The sequence below is a fragment of the Bemisia tabaci genome, chromosome 7, assembly GCF_918797505.1.
Source record: "Bemisia tabaci chromosome 7, PGI_BMITA_v3".
NCBI lineage: Eukaryota > Metazoa > Arthropoda > Insecta > Hemiptera > Aleyrodidae > Bemisia > Bemisia tabaci.
Genome location: NC_092799.1, coordinates 997,043 through 1,019,062, shown reverse-complemented (window position 1 = coordinate 1,019,062; position 22,020 = coordinate 997,043). Strand labels below are relative to the sequence as shown.

General features: G+C 36.9%; 1 protein-coding gene across 2 annotated transcripts; it reads left to right on the top strand.

Annotated features, from left to right (window-relative positions):
* The first annotated feature begins 104 nt into the window (after positions 1-104).
* LOC109031972 (myrosinase 1) lies at positions 105-21,807 on the top strand. Of its 2 annotated transcripts, XM_072302263.1 has the most exons (12): positions 105-352; positions 8,006-8,110; positions 8,934-9,067; positions 9,704-9,838; positions 10,355-10,477; positions 12,208-12,388; positions 15,823-15,917; positions 16,322-16,469; positions 17,427-17,575; positions 17,966-18,100; positions 18,986-19,092; positions 20,075-21,807. In XM_072302263.1, exons 2-12 carry the CDS (start codon positions 8,035-8,037, stop codon positions 20,190-20,192), a joined length of 1,401 nt encoding a protein of 466 aa, XP_072158364.1. In that variant the 5' UTR covers positions 105-352; positions 8,006-8,034; the 3' UTR covers positions 20,193-21,807. The 2 variants fall into 2 exon arrangements, with proteins under 2 accessions (XP_072158364.1, XP_018899386.2); XM_019043841.2 differs by lacking the exon at positions 105-352 and having other exon boundaries at positions 7,792-8,110.
* The last annotated feature ends 213 nt before the right edge of the window (positions 21,808-22,020 follow it).

The following is a 22,020-nucleotide window of genomic DNA, read 5'->3' as shown; positions in this document are numbered from 1 at the left end:
AATCACACTCGATTTTTGGCGCCACAACAATGGCAACAACCATCGTGAACGTCAGCGGTGGGTGGAGGGGGTAATGGTGTAAACAAACAAAGTGTGTGGTGATAGTGATAATGATAACCGACTTGTTGAAACTGATAGCGATGCCATTTCATTCAATCTTACTAGCTATGAAGTAAGGAAAAGGCGTCAAGTGTTAACTTCATCCTGTCCGCGCCTAGATGGCCTAGTTTTCAAAAGTTTTGTGCAAGTAATCTGTAAATTTTGGTGTGCACTCCGTGCCCAAGTCGTGATCAGTGAAAGTTGATCTGGACCTTTTGCGTACTTCAGACTGAAGGAACAGCATCATTTCTTTGTAAGTTTCAATCTCACTTTCTATTGTTTTTACTTTTATTCAAGTATTAATGCACTGGATTTTAATCAGACAAAGCTTCATGGATCCTCTCACATCCATCATGAACCCCTGCTCAGTCAATGTTATCATCTGCTTTGAGTCCACGCCAAGTAAGTCTAAGTACGGCGTACTCTCCGGAATGCATGAGGTATCACGCCACAATTGAAGGTGCTTTTGGAAACGGCAAACTTTCCATACCGGGATTCTCGCGTCGCATAAAATTAGGAGCATGAGATAAATGGAATGACTGATCTTACGAGCTAGTGCGAGAGTTACTCAGTGCGCACACCTCCTCGTTTTAATTTATTATTTATACAAAACTTTCTATCTTATTTATGATCAGTGTGTAATTTTCTCGGATGTGTTTCCGTTCCATTTGAGCTTTTCATACACATGATTTACTGGGATTTCTTGTAATTTATTCTTGATTTCTGTTCCTTTTATTTAGTTGCATTTTTCACAGCTTATTGATTGTTAGTTCTTCTGTAAAAATTATATAAAACTATTGTAGCTTAAGCAAACTTAAACTATGCGTTCAAAACTGCAATAGCGGCAAAAGAAAACCGACAGGTATAGGCCAGCGTGGAGGCTACTTCAATATAAATCATCGATCGCATTGCCCAGGCGCAGTGATACATTTCTACGTACTCTCCGGAATGCGTGAGGTATCACGCCAAAATTGAAGGCGGTTTTGGAAACGGCAAACTTTTCATATCGGGATTCTCGCTTCGCATAAAATTTGGAGCATGAGATAAATGGAATGACTGATCTTACAAGCTAGTGAAAGAGTTACTCAGTGCGCACACCTCCTCGTTTTAATTTATTATTTTTACGGAACTTTCTATCTTATTTACGATCAGTGTGTAATTTTCTCGGATATGTTTCCGTTCCATTTGAGCTTTTCATACACATGATTTACTGGAATTTCTTGTAATTTATTCTTTATTTCTGTTCCTTTTATTTAGTTGCATTTTTCACAGCTTATTTATTGTTAGTTCAATATTAATCTTCGATCGCATTGCTCAGGTGCAGTGATACATTTTCACGTATTTAGTACGCACTTTTATACTCTAACGCAAGATCACTTGATGTCAGGTTAGCATTAGAGGTAAATGGAAGAATAAATATGGAGGATCTTCTGTCGCAGTCTGAAAGTTCACCAACTTATTTGGCGTGCATTTCAAGAGTTAGTGGACTATTTCGGCTTCACTCCAGTATAAAGTTTCTCGTTAGTAATTCTTCTTAGAATCTTTGCATTATCTCTTTATCAGCTTAAATTAAATCAGCATTATAGTTTATAATGTCCTTGCAACACTCATTGAATCGGATAAACAAAAATAGAACAAATTTCAAGCCATTAGGTATATTAATTTGCTTCCCCCATTTACTTAGGTATAGATGAGAAATTGTTGATTATCCTCCACCTAAATGAAAAATGAAATGTAGTAGTAAGTTTATACAGTCCCAAATCGAGGTACTTGTTTTTCCAATTCTATGGTCATATTGATAGTTGTACTATGTTTGTGTTATGTATGGTCGTTACTATGATTGAGAATCCTTTCTGTAAAAGAGCGCATGTGCCTGTCTCAGGATGAACAAAATATCTGAATCCCAATCTTTAAAGGTATCCAGGATTATGAAATTTTTACACGTGACTGTGAAAAGAAATGAATTAGAGGTCACAAAGTGAAGGAGGAATGCTGATTTTAGAACGTTTCTTTGTATAATAGCCAGCAGATCACCGCCTATTCACCTCATCGTGTTGTGTATTGGACTTTTCTCCCTCGTCTCATTCACTTCTTCCTAGTTCATGGATGATGACTTGAATTCCTTTTATTTTCTGATTAAGTGAGAAATGAGATGTGTTATCAACATTCACTCTTTTCACTCACCATTCATGTCAAAAGAAAAACAACATATCTTTCCTAAACTTATCCGGATCCTTAAGTTTGCAACTTAAAAACTTCATCTTGTCTATTAAGTCAGAACTATAAATCAGGGAACCATGTTAAAGATGACAATTGTTTAAGTTAAGGATTTTTTTCATTCGAATTTCCTGACATGATGGATCTTTTCCCTAAATCTTTTCAGCACAATTTCACACTTTTCTGCAGTCAAGTTTTTTCGAGGGGGGGGGGGGGGGGTGTCTGTAATTTCAGAAATCCCTTGTAAAAAAGAGAGAAAGAAAAAAAACATGTTTTGTACCAGCCACGAGATATTTATTCTATTAAATTTTCAAGCAAATCAAGTTAGTTTGCTCCTGTCCCTTTTTAAAAAATGAAGTAAGGACGGTAATTTAAGTAAATTTCGATCGAGACATGATGTGATTTTGAAGTCCAGCTCTCGCAAATTCGTTATCTGTGGATCAATTTAACCGCTATTGACTTTAGTGGTAAATCCTTACTATCCGCGATTCCTTACCTCGCCTATACTTACTACTGTCTACTATCTTGTCTGCGAATGAGTGGACGCAAACCGAGATACGTGGTTTCTGAGTCTAGTCATCGCCTTACAGTGGGCCACCGTTATCCGCGGATTCGCTCAACCGCGATTGACCTTAAATGGCACTTCATTGTTATCCCCGACCCTTGCTTCGCCTGTCCACGGTTGAGTCGACACAAACCGAGAAACCGATTTAAAATGTGGTTTCTGATTTTAGTCCTTGCATTATAGCGGATCTCCGTTAACCGCGAATTCGTTATCCGTGGATTCGCTGAAACGCGATTGACTTTAAGTGGAACGTTATCTATATCTGCCACCTCTTGCTTCGCTTTATTACAAAAAGGAGAGGACACAAACTAAGAAACTTTGGTATAATGTGGTTTTTGAATTCAGCCATTACATTGCACAGTGGATCTCCGTTATCCGCGGATGCGCTCAACCGCGATTGACTTTAAATTGAACGTTACCGTAATACACGACCCCCTGTTTTGCCCATAAGTTGACGAAAATCGAGATATAATGTGCTTACTAAGTTGAGCCACCTTATTACAGTGAATTGCCGTCATCCGCGAAATCGTTATGCGCGAATTCGCTTACCTGATCGACTTTTAATGGAATGTTCTCGTTATCCGCTATCCTGGTGACTTTTTTGTCGCGCATCGTTGAGCAGGAAATGTGAATAATGTTTTTTGTCGCGCATCGTTGAGCAGGAAATGTGAATAATGTTTTTTGTCGCGCATCGTTGAGCAGGAAATGTGAATAACCCAAACGGTGAACGACACCCCTCCTTTATCATGGAACGCACCTATTGACTTTCTCTTGGGAGAGCATCTACAATTATCTTTTGATCGGGATGGGAAAATTTGCAGCGATGAGGGAAAGATTTGCTGATGGCTGCTTCTCAAGAAAAGGTCATCATCGCTAATTGAGGGAGTTTACCGAAAGTGAGCGCTTTCCTCCAAAATTTCCGTCCACTGCATTATCATGTTTACTGAGGTTAAATATACCTAAGTCACTTGCCTCTTTGCTATTTGGGTCTCCAGATAACATTCTGGACAGAATCGACCCGAAAAGGAATAATAATTCTGCAAAATAATAACCGGCACTTCAGCAGGTTTCATTTGGTCTCGTGAGTTAATGAAGAGATAAGAAAATTTCCCTCCTCTTTGACGCAGTGCTCTCTATCTCTTTTCCTATTCAATATCGACGGTGAAACTACCGAACCACGTATCTCGTTTGCGGTGTTTAAAAATCTACGCTCACATTTTATTTTTTTGAAGTAGACCAAATCAATATCATTCCTTGAAATTTTCACGGAATTTTTTCCGCACAAAGAGGAAAAATCACAGAAATTTTCAAGACTGGATGTTAAGTAGTTTTTCATTTAAAAAATAAAGTATGACAGGAAGTCTGCGACGTCGCAAATCGAGATACGTGGTTTGGTAGTTTCACCGTCGATATATTATGCGCTCCTAAGAGTTAGAATGAAAACCTAGGAACAAAAACAAAACAGGAAAACGTGCAGTCGATTTTTCGTGACGTAGAGACTGCTGGATAAAGTTTGCTGAAGCACTGAAAAGTATTTACAAAACCACAGGAAGGCGGTTAATAACCGTGATCACGCTCAAATAAACGCGAAAAATCGTGATAATCCTCGTGTATCCGCGAAAAACCGCAAGAGCGCCCGCTATACTGCCGTGCTAAGGAAAAACGCCGGATGAGCCCTCAGGCGTTGCCAAATTTCCTCTGGCAAATCACTAATTTTCAGGAACATTTTTGAATATTTCATCTGCCCATTTCTTAGATAATTTTGTTTGTAATTTGATCTAAAGTGTCTGAAAATTTCAAGGAAACATATTCATAATTTTCCTCAAAAATAAACATTTTATCAAAGGAAATTTGACAACTCTCGAATGTTCATGACTGCGTTTTTCCTTAGCACGGCAGTATAAGCTCGAAACTTCTGATGTGATCTCAGGCCCGCCACATCCCATCTCGGGCCCTGGTACCAGTTTTAAGGCCCGGGCCCCAAGCACGGAGGGGGGGGGGGGGGTTCCGAGGGACATCCCCCGGGAAATTTTAGAATTTATACGACTAATCGGACGCATTTTGAAGCTTCCATAAAGAATTTATCCATCAATTTCTGCGGAATAATTATGTTTTTTTTTCTACTTTCAGCACAAAATACTTGCGAACGTTGCATTCAAAACATCTGGAACATTATTTATTTTTTTTTTTGGGGGGGGGGGCATATGATACTATTTTCAGTTCTAAGAGGGCCAGGCCCCCCTGGACTCCCCCTTCGTTTGTCTATGGCAAGGGAGTTGAGCCATGAGCCATTGAAGTCGAGGATGCCCAGACTGGAGACTCTTAGCATCTGACGACGGAAGAAAATGAAACGCAGTTACTAAAAATATCCCTCTGTACTGAAAATCTTGAAAATAGATAGAAATTTTCCAGGAAGTATACTTCTTTGAAAATTTAAGAAGAATTCTACAGTGCCCCAGCGTGTTTCTGAAAATCTATTCACCTTTTGCGAAAATTTTAGGGTAAATTTTTCACTTTTTCTTACGAAACAAGGGTTGCATGTGAATTCGTAGTGGTTTTTCACGGGTAACACGGGCCCCCGGGCCACCCGGTGCAGGACCCAGTATCCCACCCTTGTGGCAGGCCTACCTTCATGCACGCTGGGCTTGTCGATTTCCATTGACATTTTTGCAGTGATGAATGCATAGCTGAAGTGCGCTCCAGCTAGAATTGTATTTAGCAAATGAGTGGTTTTTCTACGAGGATTAAAAATAAACGAGTGGTACGGAATATAACAAAAGAATATGAACTATGCAAAACGATAATCCGGGTATCGGAACTTGGCTGATTTGAAAACGCCTTCAAATGCGGCGTGATACCTCACGCATTCCGGAGAGTTCAAATAGTTGTATCATTGCGCCGTAAGAATGTGACGGAAGATTGCAATTGAAATAGCCTTCATGCACGCTGGGCTTGTCGATTTCCTTTGACATTTTTGCAGTGGTGAATGCATAGCTGAAGTGCGCTTCAGCTAGAATTGTATTTAGCAAATGGGTGGTTTTTCTACGAGGATTAAAAATAAACATGCGGTGAGGAATACAACAAAAGAATATGAACTATGCAAAACGATAATCCGGGTATCGGAACTTGGCTGATTTGAAAACGCCTTTAAATGCGGCGTGATACCTCACGCATTCCGGAGAGTTCAAATAGTTGTATCAGTGCGCCGCGCGGCGTATGAATGTGACGGAAGATATAAATGGAAATAGCCTTCATCTTATTCTTTCCATATGCTCTGCGCTGTTTCAAGTACCTACCCGTAAAACCGGGATAACCCTTAAAATACTGTGAAAAAGTGTAACATGGATACGGAAAATTTTTAACTCGTGAATCTCATTTTTTTTTGCACCGCATTCAATTTTGTGCTTCGATCGTGGAAGATGAAACCACGTATCCCGATCGAGTTTCCTGTTTCCCACGCTCTCTTTTTCATTTTTTTTAAGTATGACTGATTGATCTTATTGCCTAAAATTTGTCGAAATTTGTCTGTACTTACCTTTTCAGTACTATCATCTGAAAATGTCATCGAAAAATGTATGGCATTTTCTTAAAAAAATAGGCACAGAGTTATAAAGATTTCGGATTACCAGCGTTTAAATATCTATATCTGTAGAATACGTGAAGTCCCTTAAACTTTCTGTTTCTCCTTATGGTATAATTTACAGAGGTAAAGCTTAGAAAATGCTTATTTCTGATTGCGATGGTGAAAATTCCTGTTCATCTGACCGAAAATTTTTCTTGGAATTTTCTGTAGTCTCTTTCACTCACACAAAAGTTTAAGGAGGTATTTTAGATAGTTTTCTTTTAAGAAATTAACCGCATTTGAAAATTTAAACGAAGTTACGTATGTTTAACTTCAGCCATCGACATACCAAGATAACCGGCGAGATAGCTTGTTTTACAGATGGAAAAGCTGCTGACTTTTGATGCCGCTTACGGCATGATACCACTATAACAGCTTGAGAGCAGTGTATTTTGCCTATCTTCTTTTATGAAGGCGATTTTAGTGGCTACGATTGCTTCGAGAGGTGCACGCGGCGTGGCGTACCGCGTAGCCATGATTTTCAGCCGGAATACAAATTGATTTTCTTTCTTATAACTTGCACATAATCAAGGCATGGCTAGAAAGTTGGAAAGTGTGTACTTTACTTCATTTCGAACATATTACGAACTTTGATTATGGTTCCACCGTTTGCGCAGCACCCATTTTTGCGCTGAACTTCACCATGAAGTGCATAAAGGTATTTATGCCTAAATGAATTCAATTGAAAGGAACAATAGAACAATACTGTACATAGAATTTTGATGGCCAAAGTTCGAAACCTCGTATCTTCGTTTGCGACGTTGCAGACTTCCTGTCATATTTTACTTTTTCTTTCTCTTTTGTCGACGTAATTTCCCAAAAATGTGCATAATTTTTCGTATTTTTCTTCTCCATTACCTAAATATTGTACATAAGAAGCTATGAAGTTTGCTTGTTTCTGTTCGAAAAAATAAAATTGTAACGAGAACACCGCAATTAAGATACGTGGCTCCGCACTTTGGCTGTCGATTTGTGTTCGTCGTACCTCGTAGATCCTTTCGATTTTAATTCAGTCGCACATAGCTTTTTCTAGCATAGGTACATCAAAACGTCAAGACCTCTTGGATTTGAATTAATTTCGCCAAGTTCTTATCGTCGCATCTGCATCTGTGACTCACATCATTAGCCTGTGTCACACTATCAAAGCTAGCCATCAAAATATCAAGGTCAGGTGTTGTGATTGGTTTATTCGATGACTTGGACCAATCACATCACTTGACCTTCACATTTTGATGGAGTATTTTGATATTGTGACATAGGCTTTTATTTACCAACGTAACTCTGAAGCTTTGATAAGGGCAGGCCCCTTTGCTCTAGAGCCGTTGTGCTGAAATTCGGGTCCAAACTGAGACGAGTTTTAAAGAGTTCGCCAAGTTTCTTGGACGTAATTTACGGCTAATGTTACCGAAATTGAGCGGACCAACTTTAACGTTAAATTTTCAATCGGATCCAGAGCGGAAGGATGTGGCAAATTCTAACGTGGTGCGTTTTCTGTTCTCAAGCGATCCTGTCGAACGCGAAGAAGCTATCAATGGAGCTGCCCCCGGATTTCCTGGTTGGAGCGGCCACCGCTGCTTATCAGGTCGAAGGAGGATGGAACGAGGATGGTGCGTCTCTCTATTTTTTCTTTTTTTTCGTTTTCAAGTGTTTTTTTTTCCTCTCTCTTCCTTCCTTTCCATTTTAAGATAAAAGGCTCGCCTGAAAAATATCTCTTATAGGTTCCTACATTCAAGTAATGGACATCCCCCCTCTTCTCCCACCATACCCTCTCTTGCAATCTTCATTTTGGCCTAGTTTTGTGGTCCCAACGAATTTTTAGGTGCGCCTTCCCCGGTAAAAATTGTGTCAAACTGACCTTGTCAGTCTATCATCGCCTCCAAGTTACTCAGAGCAACGGAAATATTGAAGTTTTGCAATTTTTCTTCTATGAAATTGCGATATTTCTACATCAATTGGCCAACGAATGCCGATTTTAAACCATCAGACTCAAGATAGGCAATTTACACTGCACACGAAAATTACAGTTTCTCTCTGTTTAATTGCAATTGATTGCACTAAGGTCCTTCAATCAGTAGATGAGCAACTTAACAACAATCTGAAGCAGTAAGTAAGTAGCAACAATTTCACAATGTAATAGCTATGTATTGCAACCTATTCTACTGAGGACACCGTTTCATACGACAATCTACCTGATTATGTCAAGCTAAACATGGCTGGAGATGGAGATTTAAATTGTTCGGCATGGTGGAAAACTGAAAAGGGGTCAAATATACAGATTTTCAATATTTAGTGCCTCAAGCTTTCTGAAACTTTTAAGAACATCAGGTCAGATTTTCAAGCAATAATTTAAAGATATCAAAAAGTGTCAGGCTTTGAAGAATAATAATCTGTGTTTCTATTTTTGTCACAAATCTTTTCTTTTTTTTTTAGGAAAGGGTGAGAGTATTTGGGATCATTTAGTACACACTCAACCAGACTCTATTAATGATAAGACAAACGGTGATGTTGCCTGTGACTCCTATCACAAGTACAAGGAGGATGTAAAACTTTTGAAGGATATAGGAGTAAGTGTCTTCATTGTAATTTTTAAACCTTGTGATCAGTACGTCTTTGATGTCCCTAGACCTTCTTAGAAATTGCCTCGCGTAAGAAAAGTGATCATTCAAGGACCAAATCAGTGAAATGGATACTATGGCAAAAAACATTTTTCATTATCTATCCATCCTTATTATTTTTTTTTCTCTTGATTTGATTTAATTGAGTCTTTACTTAGTAAAAATGTATAAGAAACTTTTTTTATTTTAACATTTAGGGATGCTTTAAAATTTACAAATCTAAATAAATTTACACATTTAAATAAATTTACAAAACGAGAAGAGCTGCTGGTACACAATGGTTTCAGTTTTGAAGGAACAATATTTTTAAAAAAACGGTATTATTTTCCCTTTCTTTTACTCTTTTTTTTTTTTTTTTTTTTTTTTTTTTTTTTTTTTTTTTCATAGATATGTCATTAAAGTCCACGCCATGAATAGTGATACTCAAATACATATGGTTCTCTTTTGTAATTAAAAAATTCTAGAATCGGATCTCATTCATTTCGAAAATAAGATGTATTTTAAATTTACTTGACCTCACAGTTTATAATTTCTTCAAAGGATAGAAAATTATGATTTCTCTGATAATTTATATTTCGTCTCTAGTTTCAGGTATACCGTTTTTCCATATCCTGGACCCGAATTTTGCCCCAAGGAGACACGAATATTGTCAATCAAAATGGAATTGATTACTACAGAAATCTTATCAACGAGCTCAGGGCAAACAACATCATTCCAATGGTAAGCATCTATCAAGGAAATGGTTGATTTTTCAAATTCACTGTGAGAATTTTCTCTCTCCTTTTCTTTTTCAACGGTTTACTCCAAAAAAAGAATGATTGTATAGTGTATACCTTGAACTTTTTAATTTTTAATTTGAAAATTTGCTTCCAAATTGATGCAGCCTCTGAAAAGCTTTTAACGTTTTCAGTACTTTATGTATATGTACACCAGAACGTTTAATTCAGATTTCATCCTGGAAACCATTTAAATGTAGATCCATTTTTTCATAGAACAGATGTAAAATCTAGCCAAAGTGTTATCTGATGTAAAAGGAGTATAAAAATCTAAGAATATAAATGAAGAGAGCTTGTTTTTCCTCAAATTTCCTCTGCGTTAGGCGACATGGTACTAAAGATGAATTCAGATTTTATCAAGGTAGCTGATGGAATGCAGCCTCATTTTTTCCGGGAGCAAGTGAAAGATCTAGCTCTTGCTTTATCGACTCATACTCACTCATTTTTCCATTTCTTGCAGGTGACCATGTATCATTGGGATTTACCACAAAAGCTACAAGAATTGGGTGGATGGACAAATCCTATTATAGCTGATTACTTTGAAGCCTATGCGAGAGTTTTGTACAAAAATTTTGGTGATCAGGTATTTTATTTCTTTTTTTGGTGTATTCATTATGACGGCTGGAAGTAGTCAGGCCCAAAGATGCAGAGTAAATTCTTCATTGGCTGCATTCATTCCTCTTAGACTATCAATGGATGATGCGATTGTTAGATCGTCAGTCGACTCCTCTGTTTGATCGATAGAAGATTTGATTGATTGACCGAGGAATGACTGAACTGGTTGATTAACAGGAGATTTGACTGGTATATCGACCAACAATTCAACTTCAGCCAATGGACTATAGTCCGTGCAAACCAATTAGACAGAGTGAAAATTCAGGGCATTTTTGGGCGAGCCAAGAATTGCAACGTCGGATCCCTGCGAGGAGCCACTGGGTCAGCGCTGAGCTCACCGGGGTATTGTTCCCATTGTGTCCACCACGGGCCTTTACCTGGCGGTCTGACCCTTGTCATTAAGGCCTTTTGACTACTGGTGGACCAAAAATTGCACACCAATTTTTTTTATCATTTGTGAATTTTTCATTCATTTCAACGGATTCGGATTCAGCTTGCAATCCTGATGAAAAATATGTACAATTGAAGGTAAGTAAAATGGTAAGTAATTGTATTACAGAACTTTTTGGAGGTTTTGGAAAGCGCCGAAGGAATTCGCGAGTTCTGTAATACAATAATTTACCAATACATTTACCTATAATTATATATTTTCATTAGAATTGCAAGATGAATCCGAATCCATTGAAATGAAGGACAAATTCACAGATGATTAAAAAATTGGTGTGCAATTTTTGGTCCACCAGTAGCCAGAGGGCCTTAATGAGGGTCCAGCCGCCGCCGCCAGGTAAAGGCCCGGCGTGGACACAATGGGAACAATATCCCGGTGAGCTCAGCGCTGACCCAGCGGCTCCTCGCCGGGATCCGACATTGCAATTCTCGGTTCGCCCGAAATGCCAATTGTTAATCTGACCAGTTGGTTTGCACGGACTATAGTGGAATTGATTGTTCGTTGACTAGTTGCATTATTTGTCAATAGACCTGTAGACTCTCAATGAACCAGTCGAATTGATTGTCCATCCAACAGTCAATTTTTCAGTCAATCAACCAGTAAAATCTCTTGTAGATTATTGAGTCATATTGTTTATGGATGGACCAGAGAATCGATCGTCAATTTACCAGCGAATTGCCTGTTGATTGGCCAATGGAAACGAGTGAGGATCGACAAGTAAAATCAAGTTTTAGTTGACCAGATGAATCATTTTAATTAACTATTGAAATATCTCATAATCGACATATGGCTCAACTAGTTTATCATTAGACAATGATCTGGAAAAGTCAGAAAACTCATGGGAAAAAGCATAAAATTTTCTAAGTAGCGCATCAGCTTAGCAACTTCAGCCAGTGCTATTTGAGAGAGCAGGAACAACTTCAGAGTGTCTTTTGCCTTAATTTGAATCTTTAGAGGTAAAGATTTTGTCCTTAGTTCAGCCAAAGTCAGCCTAATTACAAGCAAACAATTTTAAGTGTAGATTTTGATCGAAGGCCAGGGATATGTCAGAAAAGAGACAGTTGAATACAGGATGGAAACCCTGTATCTGACTGTTTTCTTTCAGCATGAATTCATCTTTAAAAGTTTAAGTCTTCAATATGCCGTGATAAAAATTTCAATAATAGAAAGAATAAAATTTTTGTGCTAGGTTTAATGTTTTTGCTGGCTGTAATGAGTTCTCAGTCAAAACTCATCACTTTTTCTCTCAGGTGAAATGGTGGATCACAATTAATGAACCCCTTGAAGTTGTATCAGGCTACTCAGAGAAGAGGTATGCCCCATTTTTAGATTTATATGGAATTGGAGACTACCTTGCTGGACACACCTTGTTACGAGCACATGCAAAAGCGTATCGATTGTATGACAATGAATTTCGTGCTAAACAGAATGGTAAGTTGGCTGTAAGCTTCAAACATTTACAAAATCAAGTATATCTTACAGATGGGAGCCAAAGACCAGACTGGCTTCCTTAAATTAGTCCAGAAAAAATCGTGAATACAATAATATAAAGGAATTTTTTATACTACGATAATGGCTTTACTGTGGCAATTCTTTCAATGGACCACTAGACAAGGTACGAATTTAAGCGATCTGATACATATTTCTTAACCAGAATTTCACGTAGTAAACGATTCACACAACGAAAATTACGGAAACCAACTCCTAACGAAGATATTAACGTTTTTATTTCACATTGGTTACGAGGAATTTGAACTGCCCGCTGACAAGAAACTCATAACTCTACGTGAGTCAAATCGCCCACTACAACGGTTTCAGCAAGCTTCTCAATCGAGCAATGTTCATTTCCCATCATGTGTTGTTCAAACTATTAGCAATTTGCTATAGCTAAGCCAAAGCCCCAAGATTGAGGTTGCCAGATTTTTATATCGCAGAGACCGTCATAATAACGTGTCCAGGACACAGGTAGTCTGGCAACAGCGTTTACCTTCGGAGTCGCTTGTTACATAACGAACCAGTTTTCACACCAGCTCAGTTACATAAGCGACTGGTTTGTTGTATAACAAACCAGTTCCTGGGCTCCCATATAAATACAGCCGCGGAACGGCTGTTAGTTCAGTATGCGCTCTGCACCACTCACCTCCTGGGTACGCCTGTTTAAGGTTACCTTCCTTTGACTGGCTCGCCTGTTTAAGGTAGCACGAAGTCATTCCTCTCATACTATCCCGGGTACGCCTGTTTAAGGTTACCTTCCTTTGACTGGCTCGCCTGTTTAAGGTAGCACGAAGTCATTCCCGGGTACGCCTGTTTAAGGTTACCTTCCTTTGACTGGCTCGCCTGTTTAAGGTAGCACAAAGTTATTCATACCCTTCCTCATTTCTGCACGGGGCAACTGCCGCAATAATTTAAACAAGATTAGGTTCTGTTAAATTAAGGAATATTTCAGTTGAAAGTACATATTATTTTGTTTTCTCGTATCATTCATTTTCGGAGGTTCTCAATGATGACAATTTCGCGAGGCCGTGCGCCAACTTCGAGTCGCTGAGAGAACCTCCCCTCCCCATTTCCGGGAAGATAGTCCGGCAATCACATTGTCTCTCAACGGCACCTTGCCGTATCATTCATAACGTTTAGCGCGCGATGTGTATCACGTAGACCATTAAGTTTTCATGAGCGGGTGGTTTGAATTCACGCATTAAGAATCATTAAATATCTTCGTAAGGAGTTAATTTCGGTAATTTTCGTTGTGTGCATCGTGTTTTACGTAAAATTTTGGTCAAGAAACATGTATCAGAATGCTGAAATTCGTACCTTATCTAGTGGTCCATTTGACGACACTAGTCAGGCTACCTTACATAGAATCGATTATTTATAATGAATTTACATGGAGAAAATACAAGAAGAGGGAAAATACCCAACTTCTAAGACTTGTAATTGTTAAACAACAGTTTGCTCTGACATTTTTTAAAATTTCCTTCCCTTTCAAAAAGAAAAAAAAAACTCCCAAAAATGCAAGGAAGAGTTTTGATTAGTATTTTGTCTTAAAAATAAAACATAATTAGAAATGTTTGAACAGTACAATTGAGGTACGCATTTTTTGTATCAAGCCATCGATGTACCATTGCCTACAAAAGAGAGAATTTATGCAAGGAGAAATCGCAGATGTTTAACAGTTAAATGGGCCTGTTGCAAACTGTTGCTGGAGCAAAAGTAAGAGTTGTTACTCATAGAAAATGTCTCAAAAATCATGATGAGCGCATCGGCAATGTCTGAAATGCACTCCTTACTTCACAATTTGCATAAGAAATTTGCGTTTTTTCGAGCTTCCCGCTTCAAAAACAATACGAAGGCACTGGCGAGCATTTTGTTAGAGAAGTCATTCCATCCAACCCCTGCTCACAAAGATACTACGCAATATTCAACATAGCCGACACCAATCCACCAAAACACATGTAACGGGACAATGATTCTTACCAGCTGATAACAATTGGCGTGTTTACATTCACATTTTTCTCCCATTGATAGATATCCGTGTTGATTGACCGCGTGCTCTCCTCAACTTGCGTGCGGAAGCGTCGGCCATGTTGAGCAGGGATTGAATGGAATGACTCCTCTAACGAAATGTTCACCTATGCCGTAGTATTTTTTTTGAAGCGGGAAGCTTAAAAAATCGTAAATTTCTTATTCAAATTGTGAAGTTAAGAGTGTATTTGAGATTTTGTTGATGCGCTCATTATGATTTTTGAGACATTATCTATAGGGAACAACTCTTATTTTTGCTCTAGCAAAATTTTGTAACAGGTCCATTGTAAATAGAGGTATGATTTCTCTGAAGAATAAAAAGTGACTGATTTTTGCTGTTTCTACAGCTTGTATCATGTGGCTTTTTAATTTTTTTGTATCTTAAGTGAAGAACCTTATTCCAATGCTATATTTCAGCATACTAATTTATCATCCTCCATGCGAAAGAACGTATCTCATATGCACTGCTTCAATATTTTTCAGTTACATTTCATTTGTTTATGAGAGAATCATCTCATGAATTTCCTGACGTTTCTTGTGATTTTCCTTTTTCCTTGTGATAATTGACTCTGAAATTTTCAGACTAATCCGTGTGACAGTTCTCCATGAGAAAATAAAATGTTGGTAGTAATGCTGAAACATCACAGACAAGATACATTCCTCTGTGTGGGATGCGACTAATAATAAATATTCTAAAATTATTTATTTGTGTTCAACAAAGATAAATAGTGCACAATTATCTGCAATCCTTAAGAAATATTTACTCGTCTACTTTCATTTTAACAGTGTATTCTCTCAAGGTTTTATTTAATAACACACGGAAAAAAAAAGAATTGCTGCTTTAGCAATTCAATTGCTAAAAACAGTGAGTGCAATGTTTCAACGCAGATTTTACATCAAAAAAATGCTACTTTAACCATCCCATGGTTAAATTAGTTTACAATGTGGTTAAAGTAGCATTTTTTTGTTGTAAAATCTGCGTTGAAACATTGCACTCACTGTTTTTAGCAATTGAATTGCTGAATCAGCAATTCTTTTTTTTCCGTGCAATTTCAAAATATTTTTAATAATACAAATTTTAAAAAAAAAATGCATATTTTGTAATTATTATCGAATCCACCTTGAGAAATAACGTCGCATTTATTGAAAGTCGTATCATTTTATTTGAGACAAGTCATGTCCCATAAAAGAATGAAATAAAAAAATGGAATGCATTCATAATATTTCAAAGCATCTTAAACTCAGTTACGTGATTTTTCAATGTATCATTCGACTTGGAGCAATTCATTCTCATCTCAGTCATCAATTTCAGAAATTCTATCATCTGCCTCCTTTTGTTCCAGGCAAAGTTGGCATAACCGTGAATGGTAATTTCTTTTTCCCACAGAGCAATGAGACAGAAAACATCACAGCAGCAGAAAGAGCTCAACAGTTCGAGGTACATAATTTTTTAAAACATTTGTAAATTTGCTTTGATTTTAATGAAAGCCTTAATTGACGGAATTCAGAAGTATTTTTTCTTACTTTTTGATTTAACAGGGAGCAAATAACGATCGCAAAAAGAGGGGGACAGTTTTTTTAAAATTTTTTGAAATGTTTTGTTTCCAGAAAAAGTAAAGTGAAGTTTTTCAAATGAAGTATGAAGCCTACGACCTGATTGGCCATTTAATTTATTTTGCGGCCTTAGTCACATTTTAAGTTGTGGATTTTAAATTACAGTTTCAGGCCGATTAAATTGTTTTTTATACAATGAAATAAATACAGTATAGGTATAATAAACTGGTTTACAGTAATTTTGATACTTTATTGTAAATAATTTTAAGCATTGTCTCTTTCTTGTAGCATGGCTGGTTTGCACATCCAATCTTCAGTGTTAGCGGTGATTACCCACCGATCATGCGACAACGAATCGACGCTAACAGTGCCAAAGAGGATCGAGCTCGCTCGAGGCTTCCCAGATTTACTGAGGAAGAGAAAGAACAGCTGAAAGGTATGTTTGTGATAACATTCATTGGTTCTTTATCTTAATTTGAAAGAATATTTTTCAAGATATTATACTTCAATGGAACTTTCTTTGCATCCTCTCTGACGCCAACCATTAAATAGAGTTTTACATTTTATCCAGAAGGTCCTAAAAGGTTCGATTCCTACCAAAAAATCTCTCGACTTTACAATTTCCCTCTGCAGTGAGTGTTTACCTCTTCACACAATGTCAGATTGTATGCACTATGCTATGTACTTCTCCTCTCTACCAACAAAACCATAGCCATTTATTGTCTCCTCACAGACAACAAAAAGCATGTGAATGAGTAAATTGTTCTGTTCCTTCAGAAAAATCAGCGTATTTGTGGATTTCCAAGTCAGAATTACTTAATTCATATAGTTTCCAGATGTAATAGTGCGCTGCAGAGGTAAATGATGACAATAATCCAATGTTTTCTCACAATGATTGATGAAAGATGTACCACATTTAGGTTAAAAATGTAAGACTGAAGGCAAATGCAACATCTTTGTTATAAACACCTTGTTTTTTCAAGGGGAAAATAAAAGAAAGTTTTGCAATTCATCAGTGCCCTGGGAACATCAGGAGGTAGTCTCAGTAGAATCGAGCCTCCTTGCGATCCTCCTAAACAGTTTTCAAAATCTAAGGCTCATTTCAAATGTGAGATAATACCTAACATGTATCTCTTTACTGATTTGGACTACATTTTGAAATGAGGAACTACAATTTCTGGCTCAGTATAGAAACGACGCATATACCATTTGTTTCCCTATCCACATAAGTGTTTTTTGGAATTGCATACTATGGTCCATTCAATGTGTCTGTTCCAGTTTGAAGCACATAAAGAAGAGAATCGTATTTTTTGGATGACTCGCGTAGTTTAAATCTATAAATTTGATCAAAAAAAGCCTATTTTAAGCCTTTCTTTTGTAACTCTCTATTCAGGTTCTGCTGACTTTTTTGGTTTGAATCACTACTCCAGTAGGAAAGCCTATTCTGGAGAAATAGGGCCCTCTCCTTCACTTGAACGGGATAGTGGCGTTATCAAGACTATTGATATTCATTGGGAGACAGGAGAACTTCCTTGGTTGAAGGTAAGTTCTTCTTCCCTTGGAGAAGGTGGAATCTTGAAATTAAAAGAAAATTTACTTCGTATAATTGTTTTACTTACCTATCAGTGTGACCTTTGTCAGGTTAAAACGACTGTTTTTCATCCTGCTTTCAAAAGAATTTCTAAAAATTTCAAGCGAAAATGCAGCTAATATTTCATCAAAACTCTAAAATATTAGCATAAATGTGAATCAGTGCTGTTGAAGTATGTTGACGCCTTTGTTTCATAGTTTGGATATTGATAAGATCCTTTTGATTTGATATTTCTAGTTTTACGGTCAATATTCTCCCTGGCTCTGTTATTACTGTGATTTCCAAGGCAGACACAACAGTGCGTCTTTATAATTTTGGTACAATTTTTTCTTTTTTTGTAGGTTGTGCCAGAAGGTTTGAGAGGTATTCTAAATTGGATTCGAACGAGTTACAACAATGTGCCTGTATTTATCACTGAAAATGGTTATTGCGACCTTGGGCAGCTGGCTGACGATGACCGCGTTCACTACTATGAAGTATGCCTTGAATCACTCCCTGTTTTAAAAATGATTTTCTTTTCCATAGGTTACAGTGCAAAATTCAGTGGTGGAAAAATATGGAAATTCATCAATGGTAGTACGAAAGAGCTCGAATTAGCAACTTAGTTCTCTTGGTGCTATTCGAGAATGTTACTCTTTTCATCTGCTATCTAATTTTTTTGTACGGAACTTCGATTGTAAAAGTGTGAAATCAAGTATTTCCATCGTGATGTTTCAAAATTTCTGCTCCCCTTTTATTTTTTTAAAGCAAAACAAGCCAAAATAGCTGGAAATTTAAACAGAATACCTACTCTACAAACAGAGAAGAAAAATTACGAAAGTGTTCAAAAAATTACATTTTCTCGTTTCCCATAGAATAAATGATTTATGACAAATCTGCAACGTTTCAAATGGAGGTAGGTGGTTTCTCTCTTTGGCCATCCATAATTTAAATTGAAAAATTAATCAAGAAAATCCATTCTTCTTGTTTCCATTATTCATCTCCATCGAAATAAAAGTCTAGTGGTACAACTTAACAAAATTAAGCACCAATCTGAAGCTTGGCTTTATTTCTTTGGAAAGTGCCTCAGTCTTTTGAAAATTTGTCTTAACTATTGCAGGCTGAATTGACCGTCAGAGATTCGATGAAAATATTTTTGAATCCTTGCAACCACATTTTTGGCAATATTTTGGGCATGACTCTCAGTTTTTCAAAATTTTTGTGCGCTGCCTGTTTTAATGAAAAGAAAAATCATGTACATATGCACTCATCTCTAATGAGTACTTTCCTGCCAAAAAGCAGAAGTAAAATCATCCCAATCAGATAATTTTTACTCTTGCCTACCTAGTATTAATCTTTGCTTCTTTTTTTTTCATATTCAGAGTTACATCGGGGCGATGTTGAAAGCAATGAAAGAAGACAAATGTAACGTAATAGGATACTGTGCTTGGTCTCTGGTAGACAACTTTGAATGGCTGGAAGGATACAGGTTAGTTCTTGCTACTTTTAAAATCTAATGATCAGTCATTTTTATTTTTTTCCTTTCCTTTGTTTTCATCACTTTCATTTTGGTCATTAGATCCTGTGTCACTAGCTTTCGGTTTGACAGTTTTTATCAATTTCCAGTTTGGCAGAGTGAAGATATGAGCTCCGTTTCATCACAGTGCAAGCAGTTGTTTTTTTCAGAATGTGACCTGCTTTGACGATGAGCACTTTGTTTTTTTCCTGTCTTTATGCGTATCCTTGATCTCAGTGTGGAGCCTCTTGAACACACCCTCCGACTTGTAACTGGACCAAGATTTTCCTCTGCAATTCAAATATTTTACTTGAAAGTAGGAAGCAAACCCACCATCCAAGCTTTGCCGTTCTGCTGTGCAAAGGAAACACGCTGTATAAACACTCGAGAGTTGCCGAATTTCTTCTGGTAAAATGTTTATTTTTGAGGAGAATTATGAATATTCCCCCTTGAAATTCTCAGATAATTTAGATCTGATTAGAAATAAAATTCTCCGACAAATTTGAGAAAAAAGTTTCACAGGTTTCTCTGAAAATGTGTATTTTATCCAAGGAAATTCGGCAACATCAGAGGTCTCATAAGGCGTTCTTCCCTTGCCTGGCAGAATTGGTCTTCAGCCTGGAACTTTCCCAAACTTACTTCCTCTGATGCCCTCATATTTGTGTTATCATCATCAGACTCTTTACTGTTCCCTTAGTTCCTGCTTTTAATTTTTAAACGGTAGTTTAGTCAATATATTTGTGTTAGAGTTCAAAGACTCTTGTCTTAAAAATCCATATAATTTCATAATTTTGTTTTATACTGACACATTAATAGAATTGACTATCACACCACCATGAATTTCAGTTGAACGGCTTTCAAGGCTTAAACAGTGTTACAATTATTCATCATCTTTTAGTAAACTGTTTGTTCTTTGGAAACTCAGGCATTAACATGATTTTTTTTTTACTTTCAGGCCAAGATTTGGTGTAGTTCACATTGATTTCAACGACACCGAAAGGAAAAGAACACCTAAAAAATCTGCAGAATTTTTCAAGAAACTCATTAACGATAGGAAATTAATTTGTAAGTGATTCATTTTTTTTGGTTCTAAAGGTTTGAACGATTGCCTTCACTTTAATGATTCAACCAGCTTTGTAATCGAAGGGTCCATCATAAATCAATTTCCCAGGTGCTTTCAATTTCCTCCCTACAGGCCATCAAAAATCAATTTCCTAAGTGCTTTCAAGTTTCTCCCTAATTTTTAAGATTGATAAAAGGTTGATTTTATTTAGTTTTAAAGTCAAGGATCGTTAATTTTTTCCTTATACAATGCATGATTAATTTCTACTTCATTTCATTTGTATTTTTAGTCGGTATCTTTGTGCAAGCAATTTCTAAGACTGATCATGGGTATTGGTTACCTAGTTATCATTGTTGTCGGTTTTTCAGTTTCCTCGAAATTAGTTCTTCAAAATCGTTCCCTTCAAGGCAGGAGTGCAGAAAATGTCTAATCCTGTATATTCTGGCATTATACATAATTGAAGAAAATTATTGAATTATCTTCTTTCAGGGTAAATATCACCAATGCCATGCAACATTGCCAAATTTTCTTCGAAATTTTAATTTTTCGTATAAAAATCATTGGAAGAGTTCGCCTTTTAATTTTGCTAAATTTTCCTTATGCTCCTCGTGAACTTTTTCAAGCTTTTCAAAGAAATTTGACCAATCACAATAGTTCCCGGTTGAAGTTAAAATTTCAGGAGAAATGACAAAAGATTGTTCATAAATATTAATACCCATTTAGTAGATAGAACATTTTTTGGTGACAATTTTGAAGTGGAATGGAGATTCTTCTGTGAGTTAAAATTAGAAAATAGGTATTTTGGATAATTTTCCATCTTATTCTTTGGAAAGGAAGAATTAGCGAGTTTTTTCCGTCCAAATAAAGAGAACATCTTCTTATTTTTTTAAGAGAATTGATCTCCTAAGAGGAGGAATTTCCTGATCATTGAGATCTTTCGAATTTCTTACCAGTTTAATGTGTATGCATGGTAAAATTAGTGATTTTTTTAAATATATACATCATTTTATACTTTTCATAAAGTATCATTCCTTAGTTTTGATGCATCGAAATTTATATTTTTTCACAAATTTATTTTATTACTTATTATTATTTTTTTAAAATTTTTGTATTTATTTTTCTTAACATGTGATAAGTGGCTATGTCAACCCTAGGTACGAAGATAATTGTTCAATATGAATTTGTGCCTGCAATGACTGAGAAGAATTGCCCAAGGTCAGGTACAAATAAGAGAATGTTTGAAAACGATTGATTTCTGGGTCAAAATTGGAGGAAGCTGTCTGATAGAGCTGTAACAAAGTTAGTTCTGCTTCCACTGGTTTGTACTATCAGTGGATCAGAAATTCTCCCAGAGCCTACCCTCAAGTTTACTGAATATTAGTCGGAATCTCAAAATATTTTATTTTCCGTCCCCTATAAAGGGATGCGAGAAGCTCTAATGAACTCATGGAGCACTTTAGACCAGAAAATTGGACTACACGGGTCATTTCCAAGGGAACTGGCTTGGTTTCAGCTCAATCGGACAACTTTCAATTTTGACCCTCAAAAGTAAGTCCATGTACAATGTGCACTCCGTTCGTCTTAGTCACCGCCTCTTTTCACATAAAAAGCTTGCCAAAATGAAAGATGCCTCTCTTCTTTTCAGTAATTCGACGTTAGTTTGCAAAACAATATTGTTCACGCCAAACAAATTCAAACATTAGGGGGTCGTCCATAAATTACGTCACTCAAGTAGGGGGTGGGAGGAGCCTAGCCAAGGATGACGTAAACTTTCCCGAAGGCAAAAAGGTTGAAAATGCCAGCTTAAAATTTGACTATATCTATACTGATTTTTATCG

Bases quoted from the DNA above. Each gene is read 5' to 3' on its own strand.
- LOC109031972 (XM_019043841.2), top strand. From the start codon at position 7,966: ATGTGGCAAATTCTAACGTGGTGCGTTTTCTGTTCTCAAGCGATCCTG. The intron at 9,068-9,703 runs GTAAGTGTCTTC...TTTCGTCTCTAG, and splicing joins AACTTTTGAAGGATATAGGA to TTTCAGGTATACCGTTTTTC. The intron at 17,576-17,965 runs GTAAGTTCTTCT...CTTTTTTTGTAG, and splicing joins GAGAACTTCCTTGGTTGAAG to GTTGTGCCAGAAGGTTTGAG.